At 53.3% G+C, this 14,398-nt stretch overlaps 1 protein-coding gene across 1 annotated transcript in view; it reads right to left on the bottom strand.

The window, feature by feature from the left end:
• The window catches only part of LOC104301067 (tubulin-specific chaperone cofactor E-like protein), a 49,585-nt gene that overhangs the window by 8,366 nt on the left and 26,821 nt on the right, over positions 1 to 14,398 (bottom strand). The window contains exons 8-17 of the mRNA XM_054176190.1: positions 14,209 to 14,273; positions 13,507 to 13,640; positions 12,027 to 12,314; positions 8,289 to 8,426; positions 7,912 to 8,077; positions 5,316 to 5,728; positions 4,443 to 5,013; positions 3,346 to 3,938; positions 2,283 to 2,856; positions 150 to 760 (exon numbers count right to left, since the gene is read on the bottom strand). Of these exons, the coding sequence (XP_054032165.1) occupies positions 150 to 760; positions 2,283 to 2,856; positions 3,346 to 3,938; positions 4,443 to 5,013; positions 5,316 to 5,728; positions 7,912 to 8,077; positions 8,289 to 8,426; positions 12,027 to 12,314; positions 13,507 to 13,640; positions 14,209 to 14,273 (3,553 nt within the window). The remainder of the gene's footprint in view (positions 1 to 149; positions 761 to 2,282; positions 2,857 to 3,345; positions 3,939 to 4,442; positions 5,014 to 5,315; positions 5,729 to 7,911; positions 8,078 to 8,288; positions 8,427 to 12,026; positions 12,315 to 13,506; positions 13,641 to 14,208; positions 14,274 to 14,398) is intronic.

The following is a 14,398-nucleotide window of genomic DNA, read 5'->3' as shown; positions in this document are numbered from 1 at the left end:
AAACCAGGTTGGAAGAGACCTTCAAGATCATTGCGTCCAACCCATCAACCAATCCAACACCACCCAAACAACTAACCCATGGCACTGCTCCGTGGTTTGGGAGCCACAGCACAGAGAAATAACCACGGCCCTCATGGCCCTGCACTCACCATCACAGTGTATTTGTAGGCACGGTGGATGACAATGTTGTAATTGAAGACCTCCACTTCAACTTGCTTCACCCAGAGGGCCAGAGAGGTGTCCCGATCCTCGTTCCTGGCTGTGACGGTGAACGCAGGGAAAGTGTCCGAGCGCTCTGCCATGGGCCGGGTGATTGTGGTGCACAGGACCAGCGCGCAGCTGCTCTGGAAGTCGAAGGAGTAGCCATCAAAAGTCAGGTAGTGTCCGTAGCCAGAGATGATGCAGGAGGCATCTGTGCGGACGTGGCAGTAGTAGAGGCCATTCTCCTCCAGGCAGTACTCGTCGTCCTTGCAGGAGACGTTCTCACAGTAGACGCTGTTGTCGGAGCCGTTGCAGTAGCAGAGGAAGTGGCAGGAGATATCCATCCAGAAGGTCTGGTTGGTGGCCAGCTGGCGCCCCTCGAAGTTGCAGCCGCACTCGCCGCGGGGGATGCAGCGGCTGCCGCGGAGGGCAAAGCCCTCGTCGCACTGGCAGCCCTCCGCACAGCTGTCTGCACAGACGGGGCCTGTCGCCAGCGTCTCGCACGTCTCCACGCAGCTCATGCACTCCTCAAAGTGGCTGTTCTCTGGGCAGGAGAGAGCTGCAGGGCCAACAAATGTGGAGGGTGAGTTCCCAGCTCCAGCTGCTCTGAAGCAGCACGGGTGGGGAACGGGCAAAAGGTGGAAAGAGGGTGAAGAGCAACTGACTCAGGGGGAAAAAGGAAAAGGGGAAACAGTCCCGGCACTGTGCCTGCCACTGGCATCTCTCATCCCTTTTGCAACCCCTTCTGCTCTTGTCCACTGCCCTCCTCGCATCACTGCCCTGCTTTGCCACATGCCAAGTGACACCTCCTCCTGCTATTTCACAGGATGCCAGGTTGGCAGGGACCCCAAGGATCATCTGGTCCAACCTTTCCAGGTGACGGTGTAGCTGAAATGAGCTAGCCCAGCACCCTGTCAAGCTGAGTCTTCAAACTGTCCAATGTAGGGGAATCCACTGCTTCCTTTGGGAGATGATTCCAATCTCTAACTGTTCTCATGGGGAAACATTTTCTTCTGGAGTCCAATCTCCCCAGCAGTAACTTGCCCCCATCACCTCTTGTCTTTTCCATGGGACTCCTTGTTGAAAAGGAGTCTTCATCATCCTGGTATCCACCCTTTAAACAGTGATCCATGGCAATAAGGTCTCTCCTAAGCCTTCTCTTCTCAAGGCAGAACAAACCCAGCTCTCTCAGCCTTTGCTCACAGCATTTTGAAGAGTATGAGGCTAGGTCTCCCAAATGGACATCTCCCTCAAACCTCTACAGTGGGTCTGAGGGCTATCTCCCTACCATGCACTTCGATGCTGGGGATTTTTCACATTGCCTTCTGCATTATGAATGTTTCCCATCAACAGCAAGTGTACAGCGACAGCTAAAATCAAGCGTGATTCAAATTATCCTCTGGTGGTGGCATACAGCACTGCCAGACACCATCTGCAGCTCTGGAATGCTCCTACACTGCATGATAAAACTTCTGATGCCTCCTGAAATGCCACCCTGAAATTGCTTCACTGGGAAATCTGTCTTTGCTGGCACGGGCACCACTTAGAAACTCCTGCTGGTATGTGGAGCAGCACTCCCTCGCCTTTGAGCTAGAGTGATACTGCATTCCTACCATTCCAACCCCAGTTCCCCTTTCCCTCCCATATGCTTTGTGGGAGCTCATGGCAGAAAGATCTACCAGGCATCATCCTTGGCAAAGCCCATCTTTGGTTAGCTGCTAGGGAAAAGAGTAAGAAAATTGCCCCAGATTAGGCATCTGTGCCCCTACCCTTCTGTATGACTTTGAACATCCAACACTGCCATTAGTGCTGTCAGACCAGGACCTCCCTCCCAAGCAGTCCTTCTGCTATTGAGTATCTGCCAGCTCGACCACAGAGAAGCACTCTGTGGGTAAGGGAAACCCACCAGAGACAAGGGAAGAGGTAAAGGGAAGAGTCCATACTTTTCAGCAGCCTGTAAGAAAAGCTGCTTTACCTCTGCACACCTGTATGCTCCCCAAAAACCAGACTCTGCCTGAGGCTGGCAGGGTCTACATCCCCTCCTCCCTGCCCAAGGTACTTAACAGCTTTGGAGGACTCACGGCAAAAGCTGTGGCTCCTCCACTGGCCAATGTCCACCTCAGCATTTTTGCAGGCAGTGGCATAGCGTGCCACTGAGTCACACAGCTCTGACTGGTTACCCCCACTCTGGCACAGGCGGAAGAGGCAAGTCCTGTAGTAGGCTGAGACGTTGACCACACTGTGGCACTCCAGGAAGGAGCTGTTGGTGGGGTCGTTGATGATGCCACAGTTGGAGCGACTCCTGTAGGTCTTGAGCAGCTCCGAGTCGTTGTTGCAAGCCTTGAGGAGGTCCCCACACTCCCCATTGCAGATCTCATCAAATGTAGTCCAGCTCTCCAGGAAGAGCTCCAGGTTGTCTGTGCACTTGCCCTTGGGCGGGCAAAATTCATCGCTGGCATTGCCATTGAAGAAGCCACACAGGCCCCCGGTGCAGTTGAAGTAGGCAGTGGAGAGGTGGATCTCCAGGAGGCCTGAGTCGTAGTAGCCGATAGCCAGGAGCCCCTCTGACTCCAGCACGGTGCTGTTGTCGCTACGGTAGATTTCCAGGCGGCCAGAGGGGTGGAAATAGGGCAGCTCCACGTCATAACCATTCACCTGACAAGTTACAAGCAGATCAAGAGGCTTCACAGAGAGCAGTGCAACTTTCCACAGCCATTCCCCTCTGCTGGCCACACAGCACTGAGTATGCTAAACACTTCCTGACCCAAACTCACCCTCCAAGGCCCGGAGCCTCATCTGAGAGAGGGCCCGCAGCTCTTTCCATGCTTTTTCGCCCCAGAGGATTTTTTTTTTCCCCAAGGGAAAAACAAGTTGTGAGAGTTAACTGCAGTGTCAAGAAAGCCTCCAGAGCTGAATCAGCAACCAAACAGGAATAACAGTGCTGTGACAACTTCACAGGCACCTAGAGAGCCTCCACAGAGGGAGGAAGCCTGCTTGGGCCATCAAAGTGCCACTGTGGTGCCTGATGCTCTAACCAGGGCCCAGGGCCACAGACCCATGAGCTATTCTCCAGAGGATCACAGCATGAGCCCCCACCTCCCACTCTGGACCTGAGGTGGGATGTCCTGACAACAGCACCTTTACCTTGATCTCCAACAGGCTAGTGCCTCCAATCTTCACCTCCTGGCCAGCCGCCTGGATCCGTATGACACGTGGCCCATTGGGAGCGGATCCAGGCTTCTTTTGGCTGATGTCCACCTCGATGAAGTCTGGTTTCTCTGGACAGGTTTTCAGCAGCGTGTAGGAGTGCTCCAGCGGATAGGGGAAGGCAACTCCATCAAATGTCTGCAGCACTTGGTTCTGCCCCACCAAGCACAGAGTCTGCCGCTTCGGGTAGCAGCCCCGGTAGCCATTCTCAATGGCACAGACCTCTCCTTCAGGGCAGGTGGTGTTGAAGCATGTAGCCTCCCCACCTTCCTCACAGTGGCATTGCACAGTGCAGTCTGCTGCTGCCCAGAAAGCCTCCCCGATGGCGTAGTAGCGACCGTCGACGTCGCAGCCGCACTGCTGCACGGGCACACAGCGGTCCCTGCTCAGCACGTGGCCCTCGTCGCACTCGCAGCCCTCGGCGCAGGGAGAGCTGCAGGCCAGAGGGGCTGTGAGGTCTGAACATGTGGCAGGGCATCTGCTGGTGCACACCGAGTAGTGGCTGAGCTCTGGGCACCGCACAACCATCGCTGTGGGTGCAGGGGGAGACAAACAAGAGGAGGTGCATATTACAGCATGGTTTGGGAGCAGTTACCTCTTTCCCACTGACCCACAGCAGACACAACATAGAGTAACCCAAGAGCCCTCCTTGGTGGATCTGACCCCTCTGTTTGCTTCCTGCACCTCACTGGACATTCCCCTCATGCAAACAATGGCTTCTCCAAAACAGGCCAACAGGCACCAAGCCGTCTGCTGGAGGGCTGGCCAAGAGGTGCACTAGTGCTGGCCAGTCCCTGTCTGGTCCAGCCTCCATCTCTCAGCACAGCAGCTGACCATCTGCAGAGCAATGCAGAGCTGCTGCCTCAAGCCTGAGTCATGCCACTCTTTTGCTGGCACAAGAGGAGAGGGAGAGGAGGGACTCTCGTCTGACTCCTTCCCCTGGCTTTCCTCCCCCTCATCTCATGCACTGCAGAGCACACAGGCAGACCCCTGAAATCACCTCCCTCCTCCGGCAGGAGCACGCAAACACTTACCGCATCCCGCCTGGGTGCGCCACTCTCCCACGGAGATGCCCAGGCCTTGGCACACTGCAGCATATGCCTGGATGGCTTGGCACAGGCCGGTGCCGTTGTCCTGCATGCTGCAGAGGTCGTAGACACAGCTGTGGACGAAGGCGGTGGGGTCCAGGACAGCACTGCACTCCCAGAGGGGCCCCCCGCTCTTGTTGATGAAGCCGCAGTACTCGGGGCTGAAGTAGAGGGACTCGGTGGCAGCGTCACAGAAGGTGCAGTTGTCCAAGCAGCCACTTGAGCATCTCCGCTCGGGGTGCGGCACCTGCCAGCTCTCGCCCAGCTCCGGCACGGACACAGCCAACCTCCCATCTGAGCGGAGGGCATCGTCCTCGGGGTCTTTGTTGTAATTGCCACACAGGCCGCACGTAGCATTGATGTACGTGCCCGGAACAGAGACAGAGGCGTAGTGTTGTCCATCATAAGTCACCATCAGGCCAAAATCAGTCTCCAGGGATGTGAACAAGCCGCTTTGGTAGACTCTTATTGCACCCAGTTCCAGAGAGATGGGTAGAGACACCACCAAGTCATCCACCTGTGGGAACAACACCAGACAATTGAGCTGGCACATTAAATAGTAGAGTTCTCATGCTGGGACAAAGACAGGAGCCATATGAGACCACTGATGGGGGTCTTAGGGTTAGGGATGTGTGCAGAAAGACAGCTGTCAGTAAGCCACAGGCATTTGCCACCATGCCTGTCACCCATGCTCATTCCCCAAGGGACATGCAGGGCCCAGAAGTGCTCTCCCACTCTGTGCAGGCTGCTGTCATGGTCTTGCTGCCCCCTTTAGAGGAGCTGACCTGGTTAATTCTCCCCTTTCAGTGGGGCTCTTACCATTGCTTTCCCAAAGCTGCCCTTGGGGAGGACAATCCTATGCGAGTAGACATCCACAAAAATCTCCCTCAGCCAGGAGACGGAGGAGCCGCCTCGGTTCTCGTTCTTGGCCTCCACGTTGAAGTAGGGCAGCTGGGAGCCTGGCCAGCACTGCCTGGCGAGGAGATAGGAGCAGGAACCCTGGAAGTGAAAGAGGAAGCCGTCGAAGGTGTGGTAATGTGGATCTCCGAACACCACGCAGGTGCTGCTCTCCACCGGCACGCACTGAAAGAACTTGGTCTTCGGCTCGCACGCTTCAAAGGGGCCACAAGCCAGCTCCTGGCAGAAGATCTCATTGTTGAAGTCCAGGCAGCGGCACTTGGTGGTGCAGTTGGCATTGTCCCAGAAGATCTCCCCCTGACGGAGAAACTGTCCTAGAAAGACAGAAAGGGAAAAACCCACACTACATCACTTCTCTCACCAGAGGAACGTGCTCTAGTTGCACCACCACATCAGTCTTTGGAGAGGCCTGCCAGCCCAGTGATCAAGACCACCACCAAAGCATCCCGCTAACCAGCCTCCTTGGCTGCTTTCTTGGCAGACAGTCTCACAGCAAAGCACTGTGATCACAAGCTTCCTTTTCAATGTGTGGTGCATCCCCTTTGGGGACTCCTTGTGCAACAAGTCCACTGGATGGTGAGAGTCCTGTTGTGAATGTAGGGTCAGTGTTGTACCATACAGGCAGGCTAACTTCCATTATTCCTTCCATCATCCTTGCTCTGCTCCAGTATTGCAGGACACAGGAGCTGTCAGTGCAATTTTCTCAAAGGCAAAGTCCCCTAATGAAGCTCACACCATTTGGAGACCATTTCCAGCACTGTCACTGTATTTGTGCTGTCCTCCAGCTTTGCTGCCATCTCCATGTTCACATAACTTTGCTGGTTGAAGAGCAACTTCACCATCAGCAGCCCAGAGGCGATTCAGTCTGATTCAGAGAGCATTCATGAAACCAAAGAGCTGTTGGTAAGGAACCTCCACAGCACAGAGCAGCGGCGATGGGAAACGCTGAGTGGTGGCACAGCAACAGACTGAGCAGAGTGACACAGAGGAGCTATAAAAGGAGGCAGCTTGAGCTGGTGAGAGACTGAGAGGCAGAGAGGAGATGGTAGAACAAGGGTAGCAAATGCCCATAAGAGGTTCCCTCTCCTCCATCTGGCCATCTTTCACACCTCTCACACACGTGGTTTCCGCCGTGTGTGCTGCCTCAATTTACCTCCTCTAACTTTTTTGTTCTCTTCCCTGCCTCCTACCACAAAAGCTATTTTCTGCAACAAACAACATCTCCTCCTAGCATGACCCACTTATGAGGGGGGACATTGCAAAGTCCAGCCTTTCTTCCCAGAGTCTACAGCTGGAACTGGCTGGAGCAGTTGGAGCTGAAACCTCCACTGGGGCTGCAAGAGCCTTGGAGTCTCATGGGTCTTCTTCAGGATGGTCCTAAACTAGGACATAAAGAAGCCACATGTCTGAGAGTGGAGACACCTCCAGTGTCTGTGACGATCCTCTCTTGTTAGAAAGACTCCTGGAGCACAACAAAGGTTCCTGATGGTTTTGTTTCTCTCATGGTAATGCAATAATCTCTCTGCAGCAGAGTGCCCATGCTGTGCATCTGGTAATACCTTTATATCCCCACACTGTCAGTGACACAGGCACAGGCACTCCTGGTGCAGGGACATGGCATTTGTCCTGCCTGGAAAATTTGCTACTCCTCCAGCAGCAACAAGGGAAATGGGACCACTCCATCAGCTTTCCTACTCTGAGAGCAAAAGGAAATTGCTGTCCCCTGGCCTTCCCATTGCCCTTATCAACATCACAGAAAAGAACAGAGGTGATGGCTCAGTGGCATTCAATTCCTGCAAAACACTCAAGCTCCATCCACCCAGCACTTTGGGATGCTGCTTCTGGGTGGCAGAAATGGAGGCCTACAGCAACACCACACTGCTAAAATGCCAGGAAGGAGAAAGTCCAGTAGCAACAACAGGTTTCTGCACTGCTGGTTGAAAGAAAGAGGAGAGAAGACTCCCAAGTATGCATGGACCCTTCTCAGTTTTCTCAGAGCTGCCAAGCCAGACCTCATCCACAGTGAGAATTTGCTGCAAACACTCCTTGTGAGCCAGGAGCATGTGAGCTGTGCTGATATCCCTGTGGAAGAGGCAATGCCAACCACAACAAAGGGCACACGGTGGCTGATGAAGGCTTCTTCGCGCAGGCTGCCGAGGATGCTGTGCCACCAAACAGGATGGGCCCACCCTGACACAAATGGCAAAGCTCTTTGCCCACTCTTCAGGGCTTTTTGTGTGTGCAGACTGACAACTGTCACTGAAGTTGAACTTTGCAGAGACTGTGCAGTGACTCAGAGATGTGCCTGGAACCCGTCACACCCAGCTTGTGTGTTTCTGCCCCTGCAGCTGCAGCTTGAGGGAGCGCCTTGGTGAAAAACCAAATCATGTGGTAGGCCAGGGCAGTCAGGCTCCCCTCCACCAGCAGCCCAACAGCATCACCTTTTGCTACAGTGCACCTAAAAGCTTGAAGAGGCAGCACTGCTGTCTCCCCTTACCTCTCAGGCTGCAGCCATTGGCTGGATCTATTTCTTTGCCATCTATTTTGAAAGCCCAGCGCCCGGGGATGTTGACGTTGGTTGTTTCTTCAATGTTGACTATGTCTGGAGTTCTGGAGCCTGGGATGCTAAAGAAGTTGGTGAGATTGCCACCATTGAAGCCAGCCTAAAACAAAGAGAGAGAGAGAGAGAGAGCGCACAAATGTCATCACACATCCTTGCTACAGGAATGAGATGGATTTCCACACTTCTCTGCCCCCTTCAGAAGAACTCCTGTGTACATCTTCTTTAATTTCAAAGGGTCTTTTCATGAATTTCAGATTTCAAGCTGCTTGGATGTGAAAAAGAGATAGGGATATGGGAGCAAAGAGCCTCACCTGTGCCATCACCCCACCAAGACCAGTCAGGGGGTCCCCTCCGCTGGCTGTCCCTGTGGTCCAGCTGATTTCATGGTAGTTAAATATGGCAAAAGATGAGACTCCATCCGTGATCAGGACAGCTTGGAAAGTGTTCACCTGTGGAAAGCCATGAGCAGATTCACAAGGTGAGACAGCTTTGCTCACACTGCTTGCCTGGCCCTTCTGCCACAGTCATTTCTGGCATGGATGAGATGTGGGAGCCTCACAGTGAAGAGAGGCAGAAACTGAGTGAGACCCAAAACACACTGGTGCTCGCTGCTGCAACCCAGCCAGCTCCCATCCCTGCTGCCACCTCCACCAGGGAAGACAACAAGACCTTCTCCAGCCTTCTCCAGTCCGATTTAACACCAATAGATGGCAGCAGAAGAATGAGCTTGTGGGGATAAAAAAAGCAATCAGCAGGTTTTGGGTTGTTTCCACCGGTTGTCTGCCATTACCCTGTCTGAGCTTTATTCCTTGCCGTGTTAGCTTTCCCACTTACCTTCCACATTCACATCCTACACTGCTGTTAACAGTGGGTTACATCCAAGTCAGACATGGATCTTATGCTCTTTGCTTGGCTGCCAAACGTCCTCACTACCTGCTCAGTCTACTGCCTGCATTCTTTCCTTTCACTCCACATTTCTAGCCCCCGAATTCCAGATACCTTCACACAACTGCCAGCCCCTGCCCCAGGCAGGAGGGCCATGCTTTGCTAGCCAAGGAGGGCAGCATAGCCCAGAGTTCTTCCCCTTTAGAGCTGCACAGCAAGACAGAAGAGGCCTCTCCCCTTGAGATAGCTCCTTCTGCCCCTGCAGATCCAGCAGCAGGGGTCATCACTGGGAACTGACAGTCAGTCACTTCTCCAGCTTTCTCCAGCTTTCCTGTCCTTCTCTATCCCTGTCCATCCCACACTGCCCTGCACCAGGACCACACCATGCTAAACAACTGCTTCTCTTGCCTTTTAGCAAGCAGGATTTTAGCAGGGGACAAAACATGGGCTGCCCCTCTTTTAATTATTCAAGAGCAATAACAGGAGCTCAGCTACCTGGGTACTGCAGGCTGTGAAGGAAACTACAGCCACAGAAACGATTCTCAGGTGATACAGGAAAGGACACTGATTGAACTGTCTCACAGTAGGAAGCAGCCAACAACCCCCAAGCATCATGAACAGAGAGAGCTGGGCTGCTCTGCATCAACAGGTCCCATGTGCTGCTGGACAAAAGGAAGATGCCAGAATCGAGGGGCTGGGGGTCACTTGGCAGCACTTTAAATCCCCTACAACAAACCCACAGGTTTGATTATTGGTGCTGAGGTGAGCATGAGTGCCTGAAAACTGAGGAGAGGACTTCAGGGCTGCACTCATTACTTGCATACCACAAAGGATGGCACTTCCAAGGCACATTAGGCTCCTGCCATGAGAACACAGAGGCAATACAGCCTGTACAAGCTGTCAGGGAGAGCAAGAGGTATGGGCAGAGCTGCCTCATGGCAGCTGCAAATGGCGTGGTTCACATCAGGGCAAGGGGGAGAGCAAGCTATCTGGAAGGCACCATTCCAATCCTGCATTCTATCCCTGGGATTCTGCCTCCCACGTTTCCTGGTATCCTGTTCATCACCTTAGAATGCTTGCTCAGCTTTGCCAAGTCTTTCCTCACGACTGCAACTTCAGAAAGGCAATACCACTTTGGTATTGTTCTTTGATGGGACAACAAACCCTCCTCTGGTCAGGCACCTCTTGGAGGGTGGTAGGAGCTGATCAGGTCGCTGGTTTTAGATGACTGGCACTCCTCATTAGCAGCCCTTACACAAACCACCGTGTGCAGTTTTAGGCCCCTCGTTACAGGAAGGACATTGAGGTGCTGGAGAGTGTCCAGAGAAGGGCACCAAAACTGGTGAAGGGTCTGTAGAACAGGGCTGATGAGGAGCAGCTGAGCGGGGTTGGTTAGTCTGGAGAAGAGGAGGCTGAGGGGAGACCTCATTGCTCTCTGCAGCTCCCTAAAAGGAGGTTGCAGTGAGGTGGGGGTTGGGCTCTTCCCTCTAGTATCAGGTGATAGGATGAGAGGAAATGGCCTGAAATCGTGCCAGGGGAGGGTTAGGTTGGAGATGAGGAAAGAGTGGTCAGGGCTTGGAACAGGCTGCCCAGGGAGGTGGTGGAGTCCCCATCCCTGGAGGTGTGTGGCCATGGCACTTGGGGACATGGTTTAATGGCCATGGTGGTGTTGGCTTGATGGTTGGACTGGATGATCTTAGAGGCCTTTTCCAACCAAAACAGTTCTCTGATTCCATGATTTCCCTGTTAACTGCTCACAGCCAAACATGCCCTGGGCACGCTAGCTATCTAACAAGGCTCTTGGAAGCTGAACCCACTTGCCTGGGTGTCACTGGGGGCCAGCAGCTGCAGCTAGGGGAGGCCACGTTCACCAAGTTGCTTTCTGCAGCTTTTCTGCATTGCGATGAATCTCCTGCTTAAGTTGCATTGTGCTGCTCCACGTGGCAGCCCTGAGCCCTGGCTGCCTGCTGAAACAGGGAGGCTGCTCTACAACAAAATTAATTGCATTGTGTTGCAAATGCAATTCTTCAGGCAATACACGAATCTCTGTATTGCCTGCTGTCTGCAAATACATATATATATATATATGTTTGGGGTGGGTTTTTTTTCTGCAAGCACTGCCAGGAGTGGCAAAAAAGAAGTGCATTAAATCTCCAGCCTCTCTAACAAATGGAAAAGAGCAGAACTGTTTATCAGAGCCAACCCCTCAAGACAGAAGAAGCCACCTTTTTGACACTCGCATTATACAGCCTAATACTGAACAACCCTTTCCACAAAGCACAGATCCCTCACTCTCCAGCTGCGCCCAAGCTTCTGCACAGGCCCTACCAGGGAAGGAACCACAGAGAAGAGTCTGGCCCCATCTTCCTGACACTCACCCATTAGATCACAAGATTACAGGATCTTAGTGGTTGGAAAGGACCTCAGGAGATCATCAAGTCAAACCTCCCTGCCATAGAATCTAGCACAGGTCACACAGGAATGCATCCAGATGGGGCTTGAAAGTCTCCAGAGAAGGAGACCTCACAACCTCTGTGGGCAGCCTGTTCCAGGGCTCTGTGACCCTCACAGTAAAGAAGTTCCTCCTCATGTTGAGGTGGAACTTCCTATGCTGTAGTTTACATCCACTGCCCCTTGTCCTGTCACAGGGTGCAACTGAGCAGAATCTATCCTCTCCTTCTTGACACCCAGCTCTCAGATATTTATAAACATTTATTAAATCCCCTCTCCATCTTCTCCAGACTAAACAGCCCCAGGGCTCTCAGCCTCTCCTCATAGGGCAGTGCTCCAGTCCCTTCAGCATCCTTGTAGCCCTTTGCTGGACTCTCTCAAGTAGATCCCTTCCCCTCTTGAACTGGGGAGCCCATAACTGGACACAATATCTGTAGGCATTAATTAAGATCCTCCCTCAGCCTCCTCTTCTCCAGGCTAACCAGCCCCAGCTCTCAGCCTTTCCTCACAAGGGCTGTTCCAGCTCCCTCAAGCATCTCAGTTGCCCAGTGCTGGACTCTCTCCAGTAGCTCTTTTGTCCCTCCTGAGCTGGGGTGCCCAGAACTGGGCCCAGTAGTCCAGGTGAGGCCTCAGCAGCACACAAGCGTGCAGCCACAGGGACACACTCATCCACCAAACACCTCCTGCCGGGAAGCACAGACAATCGCGGTTACCGGAGTCGTGCTGCTGCCGCCGTAGAAGGTGACCTCGTCCCAGGTGGCGATGAAGATCCAGAGAGCAGAGAAGGAGGCCATGTCCTTGAAGTGCTTGCGGACGTCCTTGGAGGCTCTCCTCAGCAGCTCGGGGTCGGTGCTCTCCCGGTAGTAGATCTCCCCGCGGATGCCGTTGTGGACGTCCGCCCAGAAGGGAGCCACGAAGGCCCTGCCGTCGGCCAGGGGGAAGGCCTCGGGCGTGAACTGGCTGACCAGGGCATTGAAGGAGATCACTCCATTGTTGTTCACCTGCACAGACAGACACGCCTGAGCCTCAGCAAGCCTTTGCAGCCAGCAGAAAGCTGCTTGTTTTTCAGATAGCATGGGGTGAGCGACCTTTGGGAGAAGGCGGATTGTATTGTGACAGCCTGACTGCCCCGGCAGACTCGGCTTCAGCTCACCTGTGGTGGCCACAGGCTGAGAGCAGGAAGCCCCAGGTGAGACAAAAGACTGAAATGCCTGCAGAACAGAGCTCCTAAGGGCCAACACAGGAGAGGGAGCATGCACCTGGCTTGGCTGGTACCCTGCCTTGGGGCCTCAGCCTCACCCAGCCTTTGCAGAGCAGCTCTGCAGCGCTGCCTGGTTGTATGTCACAGGTGGCTGTATGGCACAAAGGCTCTCAAGTGAAAGAGATAAGACACCAAGACCACTGCTTTTGGCTTTGTCATCTCCAAGAGATCCTGCTGCTCCCCAAGAGCAGGGTGACACATGGTAACACAGGCAGCCTCTTCCAGACCTGCTGAAGATGCTCCCCAAAACAACTGTTTTTGCAAAGGGTGAAAAACAAGTGGCCCTGGTGCCCTGGATGCTGAAATCTTCCACTACAGAAGGGTTTGAAACCCCCTCTGGATGACAGTTTTCCCAGGATTGCTGTGTACAAACGAGTCAGGCAGGCAGGGAAACGAGGGAGTCTTTGCCTCTCTTCTGAGGGGCTGGCAGGCTTTGGACCAGGCACATCCACAGAGACCAGGTTACCACAAAACATGGAGAAGCTTGGGATCTACCCTCTATCCAAGGCACTGTTTTAATGCACTCAGGTGAATCCTTTCTTAGCCCAGACTGGAGGAGCTGCTGTCCCTTTTGCTAGGCTCCTGCTGTGCCATCATCTGGACCTTTTTTTTCCCTGTGGGTCTCTACATGTTCTTGTTTCTTGTCATGCAACAGGAATAATGTCCCTTGTGTCAAGGCCTTAGCTTTGCTGTATCATTTAATCACCTGCAAAGAAAATTTATTGCCTTTTCTATTCCTTCCCAATGAACATTAGCCCATTAAATATACCTTTGACTTCCTTAATCATAAAACCCATCAGTTCATGAAATCTAAGAACTTATCAGGTAGATGCTAATAAATCCTCCAAATCCTCTGCTGGGAAGAGCACATTTAAAATGCAGCTGCTAACGGCAAGGGGAAGAACAAACGGAAGGTCTGCTTCTCCACTTACATAAATGCTTCTGTATGGGGCTCCAAAAAAGATGAATGGGACTGAGATCTTGATCTCAGGAGAGCTTCCATCATCAACTTTGGGCGTTCTTGTGTCGTTCTGCCAGAATGGATACAGACTTGCCATGGAGTGAGCTGGAAGGAGAGGGAGAAGAGAGTCCTTATGGCAATGCCAGGCCCGGTCCTGACTGCGGAGGCCCTGCCATTGCCCATCCCCAAATATTGACCTCCTGTGAAGAAAGAAGCAGCTGTCTTGCCCTCACTTCTTTTCCTGGTGCAGATGCACTGGGGAGGCTAAAGGTCTGCTGGCCACCAGCCTGCCCCTAAGCCATGGGAGGCTTCAGGGTGGAGGTGAAAATCTCTGCTGTGCACTTGAGGCAGCAGCACAGCAGTGTCCAGCCAAGCCTGTACCTGGCCATGATGCCACATTCTGCATCACAGCCACTGAAGAAAACAGCACCAAACCCCAGCATTGCCAGCAGCCAAAGGCTGTCTCAAGCCAGGGCAGAGGTACCAGCTCCAAGTCCTTTCCTGTTTCTGCCCCTACCAGATCTCTGCTGTCATCTCATGCCCTGTTTCTTTCAGGTAGCTTCTGGAAGCTAATGTTTGCTCACAGAGCAACCCCTTCCAACCCCTACCATTCTATGATGCTACACTCACTTCCCTAGCACAGCTGCTGAGCAGCTGGGCTGGAGATACTCACCTTGTTGCTGTACAGTTAGCACCAAAAGGGCCACCCAGCTTCTGAGAAACAATTGCTGGTTCATCCTACAGGAAAGAAAAGCACCCAGACATGCATCACATCAGTAGGAAACCACATCCTTGAGTAAACTCTGGGTGACGCCAAGCGCTGTCGCTTCCCGAAGCTGCCCGACTGCTGCCAACATGCAGAC

This window comes from Dryobates pubescens, chromosome 34, assembly GCF_014839835.1.
Source record: "Dryobates pubescens isolate bDryPub1 chromosome 34, bDryPub1.pri, whole genome shotgun sequence".
Taxonomy (NCBI): Eukaryota; Metazoa; Chordata; class Aves; order Piciformes; family Picidae; genus Dryobates; species Dryobates pubescens.
Note: the sequence above shows the minus strand (reverse complement) of the source record. Positions and strands in the feature narration are given on the sequence as shown.